This window comes from Dasypus novemcinctus, chromosome 15 (assembly GCF_030445035.2).
Source record: "Dasypus novemcinctus isolate mDasNov1 chromosome 15, mDasNov1.1.hap2, whole genome shotgun sequence".
In the NCBI taxonomy this organism is placed as follows: domain Eukaryota; kingdom Metazoa; phylum Chordata; class Mammalia; order Cingulata; family Dasypodidae; genus Dasypus; species Dasypus novemcinctus.
Genome location: NC_080687.1, coordinates 19,384,151 through 19,406,328, shown reverse-complemented (window position 1 = coordinate 19,406,328; position 22,178 = coordinate 19,384,151). Strand labels below are relative to the sequence as shown.

At 44.5% G+C, this 22,178-nt stretch overlaps 1 protein-coding gene across 7 annotated transcripts in view; it reads left to right on the top strand.

The window, feature by feature from the left end:
* Positions 1-478: 478 nt before the first annotated feature.
* TFDP1 (transcription factor Dp-1) overlaps positions 479-22,178 on the top strand; it is a 98,132-nt gene continuing 76,432 nt past the window's right edge. Inside the window, exons 1-3 of one of the 7 annotated variants that reach the window (XM_058276365.2) lie at positions 651-677; positions 2,875-2,950; positions 9,441-9,498. In XM_058276365.2, coding sequence (XP_058132348.1) covers positions 2,949-2,950; positions 9,441-9,498 — 60 coding nt within the window. In that variant the 5' untranslated portion in view covers positions 651-677; positions 2,875-2,948. Of the gene's footprint in view, positions 891-1,190; positions 1,497-1,880; positions 2,102-2,874; positions 2,951-9,440; positions 9,499-22,178 lie in introns of those variants that run through there. The other 6 variants (XM_071208204.1, XM_004450757.4, XM_004450759.4 and 3 more) reach the window with 6 other exon arrangements.

Genomic DNA, 22,178 nt, shown 5'->3' with positions numbered 1-22,178 from the left:
CCAGTCTCTCTGGGCTGGCCCCACTCCTTGGCCAGAGCAGCTGTGAGCTCCAGAGATAAGGCGTCGACACGCTCTACTGGCGATGAGGGCGCTTCAGCAGTCAGAGGGTTCGACTGGGCTGCCCGCTTTTTCCTTCTCAACCCACTTCCGGGATGCCTCCCCGGGGGCCATCGGGAACGCGTGGAATTGTTCGGAATCTGGGTGGAGGGCTGGGCGCGGGCGTGGACAGGCGCCGAGGCCGAGAATCTGCGGGCTCCCGGCCTCCGGGAGGCGGCAGGGCCGGCGGCGCGGGGCCAGGCCAAGAGCGCATGCCGGGGGCGGCCGAGGTCTCCGCGCCGCGCGCCCGCGCGCTACCACACGCGCTCGCCGCGCGGCCTCGCCTCTCCCTGCCCCCTCGGCGCGCACACACGCGCGCACACACACGCGCACACACGCGCGCACACCGCGAGCCCCTCTCCCCGCGCCCGGCGGGGGCGGAGCCGAAGTGGCGGGAGGCGGCCGGGAGCGAGGGAGGGAGCCAAAGGCGCGAAAACTGCGCGCAGGCGCGCCGCGTTCCCCGAGGCGGAGCGCGCGGGGGTGAAACTGACACTTTGGGCCAGTCTCTATGGGGCCGCTCGTGGCCGCACGTCACCGCGCTGCCGGCACGTCACGCCGGCTCGACGCTCCCGGTACAAAGTGTAAGTTTCAATTTTTTTCCCCCCGGTGCCACCGCTCCCGGGGCCACCGAGAGGAGCGGGAGCAGAGTAGGGGGGCGCAGGGTGGTGTGGCCGGAGCGGCCGGGACTCGGCAGCCCCGCCATCCTCGCGAGCGTGCGGGGCCGGGGCCCTGAGCCGCCGGGTCCTGCCTCTCCGCCTCCAGCCCCGCGCGCGGGCGCGGACCGGGCGAGCCAGGTGCGGGCGCCGGCCACCCCCGCTCTGCAGGCGGCTGGCGGGTGCGCGCGGACCGCGGGCGGCGGGGGCTGCGGGAGGGAAGAGGATGCCCTGGGGCGGGAAGCCCGGGAGGATGGACCGGGGGGCGGGGGGCAGGGTGCGGAGCCGCCCGCGCCGCGGGAGGATGGAGCTGGGGGATGGGAATTTGGGCAGGGCGAGCAGCTGGTCCCGGCGGGAGGGGGGGCGCCGGGTGGTCCGCGGGCGCCCGGCCTGGGAGGCGGCCCTGGGGCGGGCCCGGGTCGGGGCGGGCGCGGGCGCGGGGGGGGCGGGCCAACGGCGGCGAGGGGGCAGCGCGGCCGGACTGGTCCCCGGCGGGCCGGCCCCTCGGCCCTGCCCCCGCTCGCCTGCGTGTGGGCGCCGCGCGCACGGCTCCGAGTCTCCTTGGGGCTCTTTCCTGGTGCCTCTCTGTGCGCTGCACATGTGCAGTCGGTAAACCTTCCCCCACCCCGCACCCCCCACGCCGCCGCGCCTCATTGTAGCCGCTGCAGTGGGTGGTGGGCTGCGGGGCTCGCCGCCGCGGTTCGGTGGGTGGGGGGTGGGCTGCCGGGGGAAGGAGCCGATCTCCAGGTGACTCGACCTCGGCTGGAGGATGTGGAATTGGTGGGGGGGGGGGGTGTTGTGCGGGTGGGGAGGGGGACGCGATTGGGCGGGAGAGGGCCCGGCGGCGGAGAGGGGTGGCGGGGCTGGTGTGGGGGGGGTCTCTTTTAGCCGCCCGCGCGGACGCAGTGGGGACACGCAACTGGCGCGGGGGGTCCCCGGGTGGGGGCAGGCGGGGCGGCAGGGCCGGAGCTAGGCCCTCCAGGCCCCGGATCAGCATCGCCGCGCGCCCCTCGGCCGCCCGGGGGCGTGGGGCAGCGAGGAGGGGGTCGGGGGGCGCCTGTTGCCTGGCGGTGCACCGGGCGCCGGCGGGAGCTGGCGGTGGGAGCTGGCGGTGGGGTCGCAGCTGCAGCCGGATCTGTCCCGGGCCCAAGCGCGCCGCCCGCGCTCCTGGCCCCAGCGGCGGGATCCGTTCCGGCCTGCAGCGAGAGCCTTCGGGAGGGGACGGGGAGGGGCTGACCCTTCCACCGACCTGGTCCTTTCGGGAGCTCCAGGCCGTGGACTGCCGGTTCCGGTGGCGGAAGGGGGAAGGGAGACTCCTCTCGGTGGAGGTGGCTCCTGAGGCCTAGTGACAGGTCAGGGAGAGCCGGGACCCTGACGGGCTGGGGGCGTGGAGGTTGGGGGTGGGGGGCTGCGTGTAGTTGGGACCGACCAAGGTGACTCTGGAAGCCCACCTGTCAGAGTTAACCGCCCAGCCAGGCTTGGGTCTGGAGTTGGAGACTGACCAGGGTGGGGGAAGACCCTGTCGAGTTCTTTGGGGTGCATTTCCTTGCCTACTTGTGTGCCTGTGTGGGACACGAAAGGGAGTTATATTCTCCTGTTAGGTGAATATGTGGCAGCGTGGTTGGGTCTGTGTATGTGTGTGCTGCGCTTGGTAAAGGTGGGGGTATATTTCTCTTGCAGAGGTAGATGTGAGATGAATATACCCACTGGTATAATTCTGCCATAGTTATGAATGCTTGAGAAACTTGAAGGTGGTACAGGCATGTATGTTCGGGGGTTATCTTTATCCATTGCTTCTTTGGGTGATTTTGGGGAAAAGTTAAGCGACAGTGCTTTTGGATAATGGAATTTGTGCATCCTGGTTGTATGTGGGATTGTTTGCCAATTTAAAAAATGTTTTCATTTGCTGAAATGACTAAAAGTCCTAAGTAAAGGAATTGTTTTTGCCTCTCCTGGTTTCACGATTGAGTAAGGGTATGTGCATTTGGGAAGGGGGGTTCTTGTTACCTGGAAGTACAGTTGAAGGGGTGATAGGGAAAATGGTTCTGTAAGATGTGATATTTTACTAACCTCTTTTTTTATTCTTATTCATTTCTTGTTTTTTTTTTCCCTTCCTTTTTGCCAGAAAAATCATTGTTTCTTCTCTGGAGGGTGAACATTTATAGAATTGATTTCACGGATCTGGTAACATGGCAAAAGATGTAAGTAGATTTGTTTCCTGTTACAAACAAATACCTAGTTTTTAATAGTGAGAACTTACGAAGCACTGGATTCTATGTGGTTTCCCACTTTTTTTGCAGAATAACAACCTCGTAAACTAGTGTTTATTTTTAGATTTGAAAATCAAATGATAACAAGATAAACGTGAAAAAGAACAAAGAAATCTAATAGCCTTCATGAAGATGTATGACTCTTAACCTTTGTGTTTTTTGTAATCTTGAATGCCTGATGATAAATGTTATGTGGTGTTTAAATGATATTAATTTCACTTTGTCTTCATCTTTTCAGACTGCATTAGATGTATAATTTTGAATATCTTCGTTAAAGGATATTCCTTGATTAAATGAGATGAGGAATACAGTATACTTACGTAGCAGGAGTTCAGCAGTTGCTGGCTCCATACCCCCTTTTTTTTTTCTGATGCTCAGCAGAGAAGGGCTCTATTTACTTAGGATTGAACTTCCACAGGGAGGTCTGGAACTTGCTTATCATGAACAGAATGACCCTAAACTTAGGTGGTGCCTGTTTTGTGTAGAGTGAAAGAAGTTAATTCATCTCCAAATGACAAAGTGTTTTGGCCACTTTTTTTCTGCCAGAATAACAAGATTTGATTATTAATGAAATGCCATGAAAAACCCTGGTTACTTTAGCTTGTTTTGTGTTTGGTATGAAACTATAGAATGTTCTTCTGAAAAATTTTTAATTTGTTTTAAGAAATTATCTTTTAGATCTGAAAATATAGTCTGTTTTATTGGTCCATGCAGTTTTTTGGCTATACTTTGTAAAATCAGTTAAAATCACTGAAACACCAGCTGTATTCCTTAGTGTTTCTTAGAATGCATTTTTCTGTAAACATTAGTAAAAGGTACTAAAATGTAAGTTAAAAAAAGTTATTGAAAGGCAGCTCTTCATTTATTTTCTTAATTGTAGTTGGAACCACCTGCCTAAAGCACACTTTATGTAGTAAAAATGTATTCATATCTGTTGAACCAAATAATAGATGTTAAGCCTTTTCTATTCAGAGGTTTTTGATAACCTCCAAAGAGTCTTATTGAATGCCTTGCAGTATGCCCCAAACTCCCGCCAACAATTGTACGTCTACTTATTGTTAGCCAGGATCCTTGTCTTCAAGCCCTTCTGGCAGCAGTGGGGAGGGTGTGGGGGTGGTGGTGGGGCCAAGTGGTAGGGGGTGGTTTGGGTGGTGTGCTGTGAGCTGATTTTGGATTACCATTGCAGTGTGAGTAGATCACACAGTGGAGGGCTGGGGGGGGGGTACACTCTCACGAGGATCACCAGGGTGTTTCAGGCAGAGAAATTGCATGAGGAGGTACAAAGAGGTAAAGTATTTTTTCCTGTTCAGAAAAGAGCATGAATCCAGTGTGACTGGAACCCAGGTTTCATGAGGAGCCTGGCATATCAGGCTGGAAGGGTATGTAGACTGTGACCAAGTAGAGGAGTTTGGCCTTTACTCTGTAGCAATTTGTGTGTATGTGTGTTTGGAAGAACGACTTTGGCAGCAAGTGTTGGAGAGCAAAATTGAGCAGTAGTTTACCAACCTGTTCTTTAAGCAGTGGATTTTCAGCTGAAATCTTGTATGTAAGGTAGAAAAGGCCATAACATAGGTGGAAGCAGAGTAGCTCTGGTTGCAGAGGGTGGGATTAGGGTTTGGGCTGTAGTATCCTCCCAGCCCAGCTTTGCAGAGCTCTTGAGCAGTTCCATGGGGCATGACTGGAAGGAGGAGTGAGCCTGTGCCAGACCTCCAGAGGGTGGAGAGGACCGGAGATAAGGCTCATGGGCAGAATGGAGGAGGACAAACTTAAGAGACTGATGAGAGGCTGGCAATGGATTTTGGTGAGAAGGATGTGGGGAAAATCACCTGGGAGCTTTCTCATGTCTGCATCAAATAGGAGATCCAGAAAAGAAGATCAGATTTGCTGAAGTGACAAGGGAATTGGTAGATCTGAGTGAGGTGCTCAGGAGAAAGATCTGGGATGGAGATGCAGGTTTTTGGTATCATCACTGACTAGGTGGTAATAGAAACAGTAGGCGTTGGTGAGCTTTCCATGGCAGAGAGACCGCTTATTGAAGAAGAGAAGATGAATGCACAAGTACTATCTTAAGAATTGGGGTTGGGAAGAGGAATGGAGAGAGTGAAGTGGGAGGTAAATCTAGCAGTGATACCAGTTCTACTTTAAATAAACTTGGGACTATTTCCTAAAAGCTTTTTGAATGATTTTTGCAAAGGACTGGCTCTAAGCTAACTCTTGGTTAACTATTGTCTCTTTGATTTAAGGTATCTACTGTCATCTGGTCTTCTGGAAAGAAACTTTGAGCTCAGTCATCCTTGTTTGAGCTCTTTTTTTAAAGATCTGTTTCAGTTTAAAAGATTACATGAGCCAGGTCAGCTAGTTTCTATCCTCATTTCACGTGAGGATTAGAAGTTGTGCCCTTGCCTAATTTCACTTTGTGAAAACTCTTAAATAATTATAACATGCATTTCATTTTGTTCATGTGTCCATTTGTTTAATATTTTTTGATTACCTGTGTGCTAGACAGTGGGTATAATTAGGTGAACAAAACGATGTAGTCTGGAAGCTGATGTAGCTCAGTGGTTGAGCGCCGGCTTCCCACATACGAGGTCCTGGGTTCAATCCCTGGGCCTCGTACCTTAAAAAAAAAAAAAGATGTAGTCCACACTCTTGCTCTTGGAGTTAACACTGTAATGGGAAGACAGGTGAATGAGTGTGACTGCAAAATGTGATGAGGCCCCCATAGGAAAGAACAGGGTGTAGGGGGGCCTGGAGGTGGGGGAGCAGTCTTACCCCATGTGGTCAGAGAAGGCCTCTCTTGATGTGACTTTTTAACAGAGCTGAAGGATGAAGGAGAAAGCAGATGTGGTGTGTGTATAAGGAACTCGAAGGGGCAGTGATTGTGTTTTAGGTTAAGAATTAGAGGGATGTGGGGTGTATGGGAACCTCTTATTTTTTTTTTGTTAGATTTATTTATTTTTTAAATTTATTTCTCTCCCCTCCCCCCCAGTTGTCTGCTTTCCTTGTCCATTTGCTGTGTGTTCTTCTGTGTCCGCTTGTATTCTTGTCAGCGGCACGGGGAATTGTGTCTCCTTTTGTTGCGTCATCTTGCCGCTTCACCTCTCTGTGTGTGCGGCGCCACTCCTGGGTGAGCTGCGCTCTTTTCGCGCTGGGTAGCTTTCCTTAAGGGGCACACTCCTTGCGTGTGGGGCTCCCCTGTGCGGGGGGGGGGGGGCACCCCTGCATGGCATGGCACTCCTTGCATGCATCAGTACTGCGCGTGGGCCAGCTCATCACATGGGTCAGGAGGCCCCGGGTTTGAACCCTGGACCTCCCATATGGTAGGTGGACACTCTATCCGTTGAGCCAAATCTGCTTCCCTCTTATATTTTTTAATGTAACATTTTTTGTGATCTTTGTATCTTTAAAAAAATACAATAAAAAAAAAAAGAATTAGAGCCTAGAGTATGTGTGTACTCTGGCATAGATTATACATTTTATATCTTTTTTTTTTCTATTTTCAAAAAACAGTAGGTGCTTCTACCATAAATTAAATATTTGTGTCTTTCTCTCTCTCTATATATTTTAAATAAAACTGCATTTCCCAGCCATTCTATTAGAATAAGCTTAGTTCCTTGGTGATTGATACCTAAATTTTATTTTAAAAATGCTTCCCTCCAGTTGTAGTCATATTATGGGGTACAGCATAGTAGTAATGAGTAGATATTTTATTTCAAGGAGGCTTGTGGAGTTGATCAGTTCTCTGCTCTTTCTGCCTTCTCATTTTATTCCTGGTTAGCACCATCAGAGACTGAATAGAAAGATGAAACTTGGGTGCAAGGTTTAGTTGAGGAGTAGGTAGAAATTGAGGCTGCTTGGTTAATTCATAACACTCACTTCTACTCTCAGCATGTTTGAGTCCCTGTTTTCATACAAGCCTTGGCCTTGGCCTGATTGGGGAAGGCGAGAAGGGAATGGAGTTGCCACCCTTTGGTCGGTCAGTGTCTTTGTTTTCACGTTTGAAAATTCATGTATATAAATCAAATGGGTATATGCTCTAGGTAAAAAATTCAGATTGACTCTTTCTGTTTATTCATACAATGTGTGCAGGGCAAGAAAGAGCAAGAATCAAGATTCAAACAGAACAGAAGCTTATACCATGAAAAGTAACAGTGCCCCCACCTTCCACCTGCCTGAGGATTCCTGAAAAGTAACCTCTATTGAGCTTTTTTGGTTACTTCCAGAAATTTTATATGACAGAATTTCCAGTAGAGTATCTCACTGGGACTGTTGCTGGCCTTTTGGGCTAGACCTTGGTTGGCATTTAACCATCCTAGCCCACCCTTATGAAATGACCTTAGTGTCCGCTCCTGAGTTATCGTGACAGTGTGAAAAGCAGGCCTCTTTTACATTTGCAAGCACCCTTTGGTAGAGTGGGAAGGGGGTTCAGTACCTGCATAGGAGGGGACACTGAAGTGTGTCATTTAAAACTTTTTGTACAAGATCATTCCGTCAGTACCTCCGGCTGACTTCATTTTAATAGCTGGGAGTATTCCATTGTACAACTTAGTGTGTATTTAACTCTTCCTCTATTGACAGGCATTTTCGCTCTTTCCATACCTTTGCTATAGATCCTTAGGCTTACATTTTGGAATATTGTTAAAAAATTCCAGTAGAAAAAATTCTAAGCAGGTCAAAGGGCTTTATAAACTTTGATGGCAGTACCAAGTTGCCCTCCAAGGAATGTGCCTGGATTTATGCTTCACCAGTGGGTCTGTTTTCTCCCTCCAACGTGGGGTCTTCCATGCATTCTCACTTTACGTCACCTCGACAGATGAAACAAAGTTTATTGTTTTACTGGTTTATAAAATGAGGTATTTATGAATTTTATTTTCATGCCAACCATGAATCCCATTAACACAAATCATGAAGAATATAAATAGCATGTCACATTTTCAACACAGGCATACCTCTGAGATACTGTGGGTTTGGTTCCAGATAGCCATAACGATTACTGCAGTAAAGCAAGTTGCATGATTTTTTCTGGTTTCCCCAGGTATGTAAAACTAATGATTACATATACCATAGTATATTAAGCATGCAATAAAATTATGTCTAAAAAAACAATGTACATACCTTAATTAAAAAATGCGTTACTGCTAAAAGATGCTAACCATCATTTAAACCTTTAGTGAGTTATACTTTTTTCTGGTGGAATGTTGTGTCTCAATGTTGAAGACTTACGGAGTTAATAAATTCTCTCAATGTTGATAGCTGTTGACTGATCAGAGTGGTGATTGCCAAAGATTGGGGTGGCTCTGGCAATTTCTTTTTTTTTTTTTGAGATACTGAGACCTCTTACATGGGAAACTGGCGCTCAACCACTGAGCCATATCAGCTTCCTAGGCAATTTCTTAAATTAAGACAACAATGAAGTTTGTTGTATCAGTTGACTCTTCCTTTCATGAATGATTTCTCTGTAGCTGTTTGACAGCATTTTGCCCACAATAGAACTTCTTCCAAAATTGGAGTCTATTTTCTCAAACCCTGTTGCTGCTTTACCCACTAAGTCGATGTAATATTCTAAATCCTTTGCTGTCATTTCAACAATGTTTGCAGCATCTTCACTAGGAGTAAATTCCATTTCAGACCACTTTCTTTTGCTCATCGATAAGAAACAACTCATCCATTAAAATTCTATCATCAAATGGCAGGAATTCAGGGACATCTTCAGACTCCATTTCTTATTCTAGATCTCTTGCTTTTTTCACTACATCTGCAGTTATTCTTCCACTGATGTCTTGAACCTCTCCAAGTCATCCATGAGGTTTGGAATCAACTTCTTCCAAACTCCTGTGAATGTTGATATTTCGACCTCCTTCCATGAATCACAGATGTTCTTAATGGCATCTAGAATGGTGAATCCTTTCCAGAAGGTTTTCTTTTTTTTTTTTAAAGATTTATTTATTTATTTAATCCCCCCCCCCGTTGTTGTCGGTTCTTGGTGTCTATTTGCTGCGTCTTGTTTCTTTGTCCGCTTCTGTTGTCGTCAGCGGCACAGGAAGTGTGGGCGGCGCCATTCCTGGGCAGGCTGCTCTTTCTTTTCACACTGGGCGGCTTTCCTCACGGGCGCACTCCTTGCGCGTGGGGCTCCCCTACGCGGGGGACACCCTTGTGTGGCACAGCACTCCTTGCGCGCATCAGCACTGCGCCTGGCCAGCTCCACACGGGTCAAGGAGGCCTGGGGTTTGAACCGCGGACCTCCCATATGGTAGACGGACGCCCTGACCACTGGGCCAAAGTCCGTTTCCCCTCCAGAAGGTTTTCAATAGACTTTGCCCAGATCCATCAGAGGAGTCACTATCTATGGTAGCTAGAGTCCTATGAAAAGTGTTTCTTCAATAATAAGACTTAAAGGTTGAAATGACTTTTTTTTTTTTAGGTACCTGGGCTGGGAATTGAACCTGGGTTCTCATATGTGGGAAGCTGGCACTCAATCCGTGAGTCACATTGGCTCCTCTGAGTTGATTTTTTTCATTTTTTGCTTGTTGTTTGCTTTTTTCCATTTCTTTTTTTTTTTTTTTAGGAGGCACTGGGGACTGAACCTAGGACTTCCTATGTGGGAAGCAGGTGCTCAACTGCTTGAGCCACTCCATTCCTCTCAAAGTGACTCTTAGATTCATGGGCTGCAGAATGGATGATGTGTTAGCCAGCATGAAAACATTAATGTCGGCGAACATGCTCATCAGAGCTTCTGAGCAACCAGCCTCATTGTCACTGAGCAGTCACATTTTGAAAGGTCTCAACAGTGGGCTTCGAATATTCAGTAAATCATGTTGTAAACAGATATGCTGTCCTCCAAGCTTTGTTCCGTTGAGAGAGCATGGGCAGAGTATGTTTAGCATAATTCTTAAAGGCCCTAGTATTTTTGGAATGGTAAATGGGCATTGACTTCAGTTTAGTCACCAACTGCATTAGCCTCTAACAAGAGAGCCAGCCTGTCCTTTGAAACTTTGAAGCCTTGAAGCCTGGCATTGACTTCTCACTAATTATGAAAGTCCTAGGCGGCCGCTTCTTGCAATATAGAAGGCTCTTTAGTCTACATTGAAGATCCGTTGTTGAGTGTGGCCACCTTTACCAGTTACCTCAGCTAGATCTTCTGGATAACTTGCTGAGGCTTCTACATCAGCACTTGCTGCTTCACCTTGTGCTTTTATGCCATAGAGATGGCTTCTTTCCTTGAACCTCATGAACCAGCCTTTGCTTGCCTCAGGCTTTTCTTCTGCAGCTCCCTCACCTCTCTCAGCCTTCACAGAATTGAAGAGACTTAGGGCCTTGCTCTGAATTAGGCTTTGGCTTAAGGGAATGTTGTGGCTGGTTTGATCTTCTTTCCAGATCACTAAAGCTTTCTCCATATCAGCAGTAAGGCTGTCTTGCTTTCCTGTGCTTCCTGTGTTCACTGGATAGCACTTTTAAATTCCTACAAGAACTTTTCCTTTGCATTTACAACTTGGCTAGTTGTTTGGTACAAGAGCCCTAGCTTTTAGCCTGTCTTGGCTTTCAACATGCCTTTCTCACTAAGTAATCATTTCTAGCTTTTGATTTAAAGTGAGAGGTGTGCGACTCCTTCACTTGAACTCTTAGCGGCCTTTGTAGGGTTATTAACTGACCTAATATGAATGTTGCATCTCAGGGAATAGGGAGGCCGTAAGAGTAGGAGGGAGACGGGGCTACTAGTCAGTGGCGCAGTCAGAAGACATATATTTACAGATTAAATTTGCACTTTTATGTGGCTGCAGTTTGTGGCACCCCAAAACAGTTCCCATAGTTAGATCGAAGATCACTGATCACAGATCACTATAATATATATAATAGTAATAATGAAAAAGTTAGAAATAGCATGAGAATTACCGAAATGTGACATAGAGACGCAAAGTGACCACATGCTATTGGAAAATCGGCATTGAAAGACTTGCTCGACTCAGTGTTGTTACATTCAATTTGTAAAAAAAAAAAAAAAAACCCCAAAAATGCAGTATCTGCAAAGTGCAATAAAGCAAAGTCCAGTAAAATGAGGTATGCCTATACTAAAAAAAAAAAAAAAGACTGCTAAGGTTATTACCTTGAAAGAAAGTTTAGAAATTAAAATTATTAAGTACATTCTCATTGTGTTAAAATTGCAGTTGTGTGAGGTGAAAAGTAGAAAGCACATGACATGGCTGTGCCTCTTTGTGTCTTTCTGTCCGTGCCCTGTATTTCTTACATCTCTCCTGTTTTTCTTTCTGGTATATAGCCACTGTTAGCAGTTTGGTATTATTAGCATATGGAAAAACTGCAAATATAAAATAAAGGACTTCCATAGCAGTTGTAGTCCTTCTAGACTTAGAGCTGAGAGGTAACTTGGCTGATGCCTTCATGTTACATAAGAGAGAGAGAGGCCCAGAAAGTTTAGTTAAATTACTTTCTCAGGGTTGTCTGGTGGCAGAGCATAACCAAAAGTTGTGTTTCTAGCTTCAAGTCCAGTTTTCAGTAACCACGCCAGGCTTTCTTTAATCTCTTGGGAAAGAAGTGTCAACTTAGTGTGGTCAAGAGAAGAGGGGTGGGTATGATGATAAAGGGTTCTTTCCCCCTCCATTCCCAGTTGGCGCCATGGTGTTTGGTTGCAATATTGCCTTCTTGTATTTGTCACATACATGATGGCTTGTGAACGAGATGGGAGGTAGATAGTTACAAGTAAAATGTTACAGGGAGGGTTTTGTCAAGAGATGTTGAAGTGCATTTGAACTTGAAAGCAGTGGATATTCCTGTGGTCCTCCTTCACCCCACTTCAAGGTTGGGTTACTGTTTAGGGGAAGAAAAATTAAGTGAATCTTACTACCATGGGTTGTGCAGTAGACACATACTTTGGACAGCTCTCCCCGAGCTAGAAAAGGAGTTAAACTGTAGTAATATCTGTGTAAGTTACCATTCAGAGTTCCTGTTCATCAGTTTTGAAAACTGTTCTGTGATGCCAGTTAATTCCTAAATTGTATCATTGAGAGTAGGCGATTGATAGAAAATACACATATAATCTAAGCTTTTGTGTTACAATGTAAGGTCTAGTTTAATATCAATAGGAGACTAATAAGCTTATCTAAAAATACATATACTGAGTATCACTTTACAGACCTCGATGATGAAATTCAGTGCTGAAGAAATCAACCTCATATAGCAACAACCCTGCTATTTCCTTTAGTCTTTGATGAAATGAGTTCTGGCACAAGTGCTCATTCAGTTATTTAGTGCAGTATTTCCTTTTGAGTACCCTCATAAAGGAAAGACTTTACATTTGAGATTAAGAGAGTAGTAAATTTAGCTCACTCAGGTTTAAGCATCAAAGAAATCTATGATGGTATATTTGTTTTTACAACAGGCTTTCCATGTTTCAGAATTTTTTTCTACATGAGATGAAACTGGAGAAACTCTTGAGATGACATTAAAAAAGATGACAATCAGAGCTTAGTTCAGAATGTTGCCCATAGGGAAGTGGATTTGGCCCAACGGACAGGGTATCTGCCTACCACATGGGAAGCCCAAGGTTCAAACCCAGGGCCTCCTGACCCGCGTGGTGAGCTGGCCCACGTGCAGTGCTGATGCGCGCAAGGAGTACACCCGGTAAGGAGAGCCGCCCAGTGGGAAAAACGTGCAGCCTGTCCAGGAGTGGCGCCACACACTTGGAGAGCTAACACAGCAAGATGATGCAACAAAAACGAGACACAGGGAAGCAGACTTGGCTCAACAGATAGAGCATTGGCCTACCACAAGGGAGGTCCGTGGTTCCCACCCCGGGCCTCCTTGACCCATTTGGAGCTGGCCCACGCGTGGTGTTGATGTGCACAAGGAGTGCCGTGCCACGCAGAGGTGTCCCCTGTGTAGGGGAGCCCCACGCACAAGGAGTTTGCGCCCAGCGCAAAAGAAAGTCCAGCCTGCCCAGCAGTGGCACTGCACACGGGGAGCTGACACAGCAAGATGACGCAACAAAAAAAGACACAGATTCCTGGGCCGCTGACAAGAATAGAAGTGAACACAGAAGAACACACAGCGAATGGACACAGAGAGCAGACAACTGGGGGCCGGGGGAAGGGAAGAGAAATAAATAAAAAAATAAATCTTTAACAAAAAAGAGAGAGACAGGTTCCTGGTGCTGCTGACAAGAATACAAGCGGACACAGAAGAACACACAGCAAATGAACACAGAGAGCAGATAACTAGATGGGGTGGGGAAGGGGAAAGAAATTAAAAAAAAAAGATTGCCCCTAAAACATCTTGGTTTAAAAAAGTTTTTATACTAATATCAATCAACTTTTTTTTTTTTTTTAGCTTTTTACTTTTGGTATTTAAAAAAAAAGTTACCTCTAGTGTTCGTTGTAAAATGATTAGAAGATTCGCCCCTGGCATCGATATATAGCTTTCCTTGTAGAACTTTTAGATGATGTTTAGGTGAATTTTTGATCATATAATCAGCTTAATTTTTAAGCCTTTCACTTTTGATATTTAAAAAATTATGTTGTTTTCCATTGTAGAAGAGTTAGAAAATTCACTTTTGGAATTAAAACATAGCTTTACTTGCAGTGTAATTTTGTGTTATTTGTTTTGAGTGCCTAGAACTCTTTAAGTTTTGCTTAGACGAAAGACCTATCTACAGTGGATTAGACATTGCAGAGTCGTAGATCTCAAATGGGGCGTTTTACAGTGGCCTGGACGGTGGGTCCTTCTCTGAGGGGAGTAGATAGGCTAGATCTCCGAGGTGGTGGAGGGATGACTGCGTTTGCTCAATGTGAGGTTGGATCAGATGACACCATCCTCCTCCTAGGCATCTTCTCATTCAAATAATCATGGTTATTGGCGAATTGGTCATAAAATACCACTAATTCTGTACTTATGTGCATAGCATAGGGCCTGGAAATTAGTAAGCTGTCAAAAAATTTTGATTGGGAGGCTAACCGAGATTCTTAGAGAGTTCTGAATTTGCTTCAGAATTTGTATGTAAGTGCTATGGCTTTTATATTGTTGCACAGTTCATGGATTCTTTCTGTTCAAATACAGTGGTAAAGATAATTTTGAGACTCCAGAATGAAGAGTTGTATCCACCGTTCCCATCAAAGTCTATTATTTTAATTTAGGACTCTAGTTCGTCAAAATCCTGTTTCTACACACTCCAGTTTCCATGGGAATTCTGGTTTGATGGAATGAAAACCTTTGTGTATTCCCAGTGGTTTAAAAATACAGTATCTTTTAACACACATGCTTTCACTCTGCATGCTAATCTCCCATTAAATAACGTCACATATCTAAGGTTTAAAAAATGAGGTCACATAAATAGCTTTGATAAACAATAAGCCACAAGGTAATTATGCCTGTAAGTCAGAAAACTGACATGGTCATTCCACAATCAGACCTTTCCAGAGCCTTCCCCGGGCTCTGTCCTGGCCGTTTCCTTTCTGGGGGTGTTTCTTGCTGTGTCCCTTCCCTTGCCAGGGCACAGGTGTGTTCATGACCATCCTTCATGCTTTGTTCTGTCCTGGAAATTCGATTATGCTCAGACTGTAGTCTTATTTTCAGCATTAATTACAAGTTTTTGTTTTTATTAAATGTTTTTATTAAATGCTAACCTGTTGTAAAAAATACGTCTTTCTCTTGCAGCCATGTTGTGATTATCCATTCAGTATAATTTGCACAAATAATTTGCACAAGAAAAAGTGGAATTGCTAAAAAAAAAAATTCAAGTTATTTTTTTTCTGATAAAAGTAATGCTGGTTGTAGAAAATTTGGAAAATATAGAAAAGCAAAAAGAATTTCCCATTCCCTATCCTTACCCCATCCCCTGGTAACCTATCGTCTAGTTCCTGACTCTGTAAGTTTGCTTATTCTAATTGTTTCAAATCAGTGAAATCATAGAAAATTCGTCTTTTTGTGTCTGGCTTATTTCACTCAATGTGATGTCTTCAAGGTTCATCCGTGTTGTTACGTGTATCAGGACTTAATTCCTTTTTACCACAATATTATTCCATTGTATGCATATACAACATATTATTTATCCTTTCATTGGTTAATGGTCAGTTGGGTTGTTTTCATCTTTTGCCAGTTGTGAATAGTGCTGCTGTAAATATCAGTGTGCAGATATCTGTTTGAGTCCCTATTTATTTTCAGTTCGTTTGGGTATATACCTAGTAGTGGGATTGCTGGGTTATATGGTAGTTGTATACTTTCTGAGGAGCTGCCAAACTTTTATACTGCTACCATGAATGAATGAGTGTTCCTATTTTTCTGTATCTTCTCCAACACGTGATATTTTCCATTTTTTAAGTAGCAGCCATTCTAATGGGTATGAGATGGTACCTCATTGTGGTTTTGATTTGCATTTCCCTGATGGCTAATGATATTGAGCATCTTTCCATGTGCTTTCTCGCCATTTGTGTATCTTTGGAGAGATGTCTGTTCAAGTCTTTTGCCCATTTTTTTTTTTAAGATTTATTTATTTCTTTCTCTCCCCTCCCCCCGCCCCCGGTTGTCTGTTCTCTGTGTCTGTTTGCTGCATCTTCTTTTTCTACTTCTGTTGTTGTCAGCGGCATGGAAATCTGTGTTTCTTTTTTTTGTTGCGTCATCTTGTTGGGAGAGGGCTCTGTGTGCGGTGCCTTTCCTGGGCAGGCTGCACTTTCTTTCGCGCTGGGCGGCTCTCCTTACGGGGCACACTCCTTGCGCGTGGGGCTCCCCTACGAGGGGGACACCCCTGCGTTGCAGGGCACTCCTTGCGCGCACCAGCACTGCGCATGGGCCAGCTCCACATGGGTCAAGGAGGCCCAGGGTTTGAACCGCGGACCTCCCATGTGGTAGATGGTTGCCCTCACCACTGGGCCAAGTCCGCCGCCTGTTTTGCCCATTTTTTAATATGGTTGTTTGCCTTTATGTTGTTAAGTTAAAGGATTTCTTGATGTATTGTGGGTATTAAACCTTTATCAGATGCATGGTTTTCAAATGTTTTCTCCCATTGTATAAGTGGTTCTTTTACTTTCATGATAAATTCCTCTGATGCAAAAAATTTTATTTTTGGAGAGGTCCAGTTTATCTTTTGTTGCTTGTGCTTTGGGTATAAAGTCTAAGAAACCATACCTTAACACAAGGTCCTGGAGATGCTTGCCTACATTATCTTCTAGGAGTTTGATGGTTCTAGCTCTTATAGTTAGGTCTTTGATCTATTTTGAGTTGCTTTTTGGACATAGTGTGAGATAGGGGTCCTCTTTTTTTACAAATGGAGATCCAGTTTTCCCAGGATTCTTTGTTTAAGAGATTATTCTTTCCCAGTTGAGTGGTCCTTACCCTCTTATCAGAAATCAGTTGGTTGTAAATGTGAGGGAAGTTTTTCTGGGCCTTTAGAGTTACCTTCCCCATACCTAATTCAACTGCAGTTTATTTTCTTAGCAATTTGCTTTTATCAAGTCTTCATTTCTTTCAACAAAACCATTTTAGGTACAAGAATTGCCTTTTTTTGGGGTACACTATAAATTTACAAAGTATTTAAAGTTATTTAACTGTAATAACGCGCAATTGGCATAACAGGTGTATAGAGAAGAATGCATCTGAGTCTTGGACAGCAGGTTGTTGAACTTTTTGCAGCACAAATGTGCTGGTTATATGACTGTATCCTATTAGCAACTAATATTTTATAGGCAAATGGAGTTGATTTGTTGAATCGCTTAGTGGAGTTAAGAGAGAATCTGCAAAATAAAAATAAAATTAATTAATTTTTCAATAAAAAGAGCAAAAGCATCTGCAGTATTCCGTTGTGTGGTTATATAGCATTAGTAGTTACCACGTCCCCTGCTGTTGGATATTTTGGTGGTTTCCAGTTAGTCTTCTCATGTTTACACAAATCCACAGTGAAATCCTTAGGATAATTTCCTGGAAGTGTAATTGGACATGTATAAACTCTGACACGTTTGTCAAGTTCCTTTCAATTATGAGTGTACCAGTTTATACTTAGTGCAGAAGAACCCATTTTATTGTCCCATCTCAACACTGAGTTTGATAATTACAACTAAAACCACAAAACTTGCTCACTTTGATGGGTGAAATTTTAAATTGCACCTTGTTTTAGTTGGCATTGCTTTGGTTTAGAAATTGAATGTTTACATTTTAAAAAATCGTATTTCTTTGTGAATTAGCAAACATATCCTTTGTTCATTTTTCTGTTCAGGTGTTTATTTCCTATTGATGCGCATCTGCTCTTTATAAATTAGGGCTATTAAATCTTTGTCCATTGTATCACAGGTAAATATTAACACTAGGTTTGATTTTGTCATTCTGTAGGAGTTGGAAACATACTCATTTTAATATAAACCTAAGGAGAACAACCTTGAATTCATACCTTGCATTCTGAAATTAAATATGGATAATTTAAAATATTTTAAATGCTTTTTTAAAAAATTGATGAAGTTGTGGGTTTACATAACAATCATGCATAAAATACAGGATTCCCATATACCTACCCAATTATTTATTTATTTGTTTGTTTATTTATTTATCTCCCCTTCCCCCTTACCCCGGTTGTCTGTTCTCTGTGTCTGTTTGCTGCATCTTGTTTCTTTGTCTGTTTTTGTTGTCAGCGGCACAGGAATTTATGTTTCTTTTTGTTGCGTCATCTTGCTGTGTCAGCTCTACGTGTGTGCGGTGCCATTCCTTGGCAGGCTGCACTTTCTTTCACACTGGGCAGCTCTCCTTATGGGGCACACTCCTTGCGCATGGGGCTCCCCTACGCAGGGGATACCCTCGCGTGGCACGGCACTCCTTGCGCGCATCAGCACTGCGCATGGGCCAGCTCCACACGGGTCAAGGAGGCCTGGGGTTGGAACCGCGGACCTCCCATGTGGTAGACGGACGCCCTAACCACTGGGCCAAGTCTGCTGCCCCCTACCCTATTATTAACACCTTGCATTGGTGTGGACAAATGGTTTTTACTTGATTTGGTTAATTAGTAAATATTTGTTCATTGCCACTTAGAGTGACCATCACGACTCTTTGAGGCCCAAGTTCAAACACTAGTTTGTATTTTTGTAACTTCTTGGGTGAATGATTACAGGATAACATAAGGTAATTATAAGAATTTTCAGCTATTGCATAATGCCTTACTTCCTCTGCTTTAAAGTATTAATGGCTTGAGTACCTTATATGGGTCATATTTTTAAACTGTGCTGTTTCTTTTGCCTTTCAGAAAAATAAGGGGTTGAATTAAAATATCTTATTCTACCTCTCTTGATAGAACCTAATTCAGACATATTTTTCAGGGAAGCAGGATGAAGAGGGAGATTTTTTATGATGAGACTTCAACCTTTAAATTTATCTTTATTACTGAGTTTGAGCATCATTTATAAAATCTTACTATTTTATTTTGGTATACTTTTACATTAGTCTAGTTAATGAAGTTAGTTAACTAATTCTTGGAAGTTATTGTTACTTTGGATCTTTTTTCTAAAATCTGTTATTTCAAACTTTAGACACCTTGTTGATAGAAACAACATGTGGCATAAAAGAGAAATATTTGCCATAATATTGTCCAAGAAAGTAGCCTAAAAGTTAAGATGGTCATACTTTACTAGGAGTGTTTTATGTACCCTCGATGTAATCCCCCTTCCCTCCTCCCTGTCATGCAGCTGGGGTAGGAGGGAAGTCACAAAATTAAACAATCTCATGGGGTTTTGCAACTCCAGAGAGCTTTGAAATCACTGGTCTGTAGACTTAAGTATTAGCAGAGCACACTTCCAGGCAGGTAGTGGATTCTGCCAAGGGGAGGAGCTTCTTCATGTGGATTTAAACTCTTCTTTCTGTAATTGAAAAGTGGCTTACATTTGAGCTGCAAGAATTTTATTTTGGCAAGGTTGGAAGGGATAAAGAATTGGGTAGTGTAGAAGTTGATTTCTTTGACATATCAAATGATTTTACTTAATCCAAAGATTGTGACAAGCCAGCAGTTATAGGAAAGATCCTGTGGAGACAGTAATATTTCCACTTAGGAGTCATCAGAATCAGTTTCTATGTTTAACTATCACTTAACTCATGTTGTGATGGTGATAGGACAACTCTTTCCTATTTGATATGCCATTATTTGAATGACATTTATAATATGATCATTGAATATACTACAGAGAAATAATATGTAGCATATGTTTATAGAAACTTTACTTAGCCCATATAGTTATAAATAGCAGTATACTATTGCAGAAACTCAGTCCATTTTTTTTTCATGTTATCTTTTTTTATTTCTTTATTTGAGAAGTTGTGAGTTAATCAAACAATCATGCCTGCCACACAGGATTCCCATACATTGTCCCACCACCACCACCTTAACTTCTTTTTTTAAAAGATTTATTTATTTTATTTTTTAATTTATCCCTCTCCTCCCCCAGATGGTACTGTCCGTCTGCTCATTGTTTGCTTGTCTTCTCCAGGAGGCACCAGGAACCAATCCTGGGACCTCCCACATGGAAGGCGAGTGCCTGACAACCTGAGCCACATCTGTTCCTCACAGGCTGCGGTGTCTGCTGGCTTGTGGCATCTGCTTGTTTAGGTGTCTGCTCATTGCACAGGTGCGGCGTCTAGCTTGTTGTGGCAGGTGCAAACCCGGGATCTCCCATGTGGTAGGCGGGCGCCCAACTTGCTGAGCCACATCCGCTACACTTAACATTGTTTTTTAATCTGGGTGGAAGAAACACCACCATTCTTTGTAGATTTTTTAGCATTAAATCATTTCTTCTCTGCCTAATCTCTAAACTTGTGCTTTAAGTATTTATTTAGAGGTTGCTATAAGCCAACATTTGCGTTAAAACTAGAGATACAGTGGTGAGAAAGAGATCCTTGCCCATCTGAGGAACATAGACCTTCAGCAGATGGCTCATGACAACACGAAGATATCCTTACAGATGAAATTGCCCTGGCCACAAAGTACATGGTGTAACGAGGGTGTATAACGAGGGGTGTCAATTATGGGATGCGGGGAGCGTTTCCCTGAGAACCTGTTATTCAAAGATGAGGTTAGTCCGTATTTTTTGAGCCCTCCTTCCCTCGGAATGGGAGGTCTTCCTCTGCCTTTTCATAATATTTTATTAGCTCTTTGGTCTGAGAGGGCTAATTGGGACAGTACCGTGCTTTCCTTTGTATTAGGCGTGTTATAAACCTGCCACAGAGCACATCATCCTGGATTGTTTCTTCCTCTCTGGACTAAGAATTGTCTGTCTTGACTCCTGACAACATCCTGTAGCAGGTCTGCTCTCCACCTCTAATCCTGTGATCTGTGTGAGGGCCTGGGCCAGCCACAGAGCAGTGATTTGGCCAAATCCTCGGTGTTACTCACCGTGCTGGTTCTTTCATGCTTAGTGTAGAATCATTTCTCCATAGCAACCTTCAAAAGCACTTGAATTTTAGGGGAATCCTCATTTAGGATTTTGGTGAAGCATTGGTTGAATACTCTCTCTCTTTTTTTTTTAAAGGAAATATGGGGGATTGAACCCAGGACCTTGTGCAGGGGAAGCAGGTGTTCAACCACTGAGCTATGTCCACTCCCCAGTGAGGGTTGGGATTTTTGTCTGTTTTGTTTTTAGAAGGTACTGGAATTGAACCTGGGACCTTGTACATGGAAAGCAGGCGTTCAGCTGCTTGCGCTACGTCCACTCCCCTTGTTGAGTACTCTTCTGTTGAAGTTCTTATTCCTAGATGATGTGATTTTTGTGAAGATGGAAAGTTAGCTTTTTTCTAAAAGGGACAGATGTGTTCTGTAATAACTTCTCCATCAGAGATGTTAGAATAGTGTATCGTCATTTTTAAAGTTGGCTAATAAAATAAATACAGTAGGTAAGCAGGAAATGCTTCTGTCTCCTGAGGGCTCGTACTAGTGTGGACTGCAGTGTGTATGAGGGCAGCCACAGGACTACAATGTTTTCTTTTTTTTAAGATTTATTTTTTATTTATTCCACCCCCCCCCGCCGCCCAGTTGTCTGCTGTCTGTGTCCCTTTGCTGTGTGTTCTTCTGTGACTGCTTCTATCCTTATCAGTGGCACTGGGAATCTGTGTCTCTTTTTGTTGCATCATCTTGCTGTGTCAGCTCTCCGTGTGTGCAGCGCCATTCCTGGGCAGGCTGCACTTCCTCTCGCACTGGGCAGCTCTCTTTACGGGGCGCACTCCTTGTGTGTGGGGCTCCCCTATGCGGGGGACACCCCTGCATGGCAGGGCACTCCTTGTGCACATCAGCACTGCGCATGGGCCAGCTCCACACTGGTCAAGGAGGCCCGGGGTTTGAACTGCGGACCTCCCATGTGGTAGACGGACGCCTGATCCATTGGGCCAAGTTTCCTTCCCTACCATGTTTTCTTGAATGCTTTACTAGAAGATATGTTTATATGAGAACAAACATGGCTGTATCACAGAGTAGGCAGCTTCATGGAGTAGTGATTGGGAATGGCGTTGGCCTGCCTGGGTTTATATACCTGCTTCGCGGCTTACTAGCTATGTGGCCTTAGGCACATCCTGAGCCTCAGTTTACTTATTTATAAAACGAATATAGCAAACATACTTACCTCACAGGGTAGTGAATATTAAATGAGATAACCTGTCAAATGCCTAGCCTAGTCCCTGGCGAAACTTTCATGAATTGGAACGAGTGAAACACAAGACTTTAAAGAAATGTGGGGCTTAACACAGGGCCCTGGGACACACAGTTTATGGCCGTTTGTGGTTGGTCTACACACAGCTCTTGGCAGAAACCTCCACTCAGGGTTGAATGACCAAAGAGAGTGCTTATTGTAAGGATTCAGAGCTCTCAGGAATGAGGTAAGGATGCAGCTGGGTTTGACCCTTTGTTCTCGCAGCTTTGCTCTGTCCCTCTGTCCCTCTGTCCCTCCGTCCAGGCTTTTGCAGACAGGTTTCTCTCCTTAGTCCTGGTTCCTACCCACTTACATCGGCCTTGCCCCTGGGCAGCTAGGGAATTGCCCTGGGGTGGAGTCCTTCCCCCATTTGGTCAGCCCTGACTAGAATGGGGTTGAATGAGGTGGGGACCCATGGCTCACAGTGGTTTCCCCTTTTAGGGGTTGGAGATGGGGCAGGACATTTAGACCGGGCAGTGTTTGTGTGGTGATTAAATGCAACCTTTTTTTTT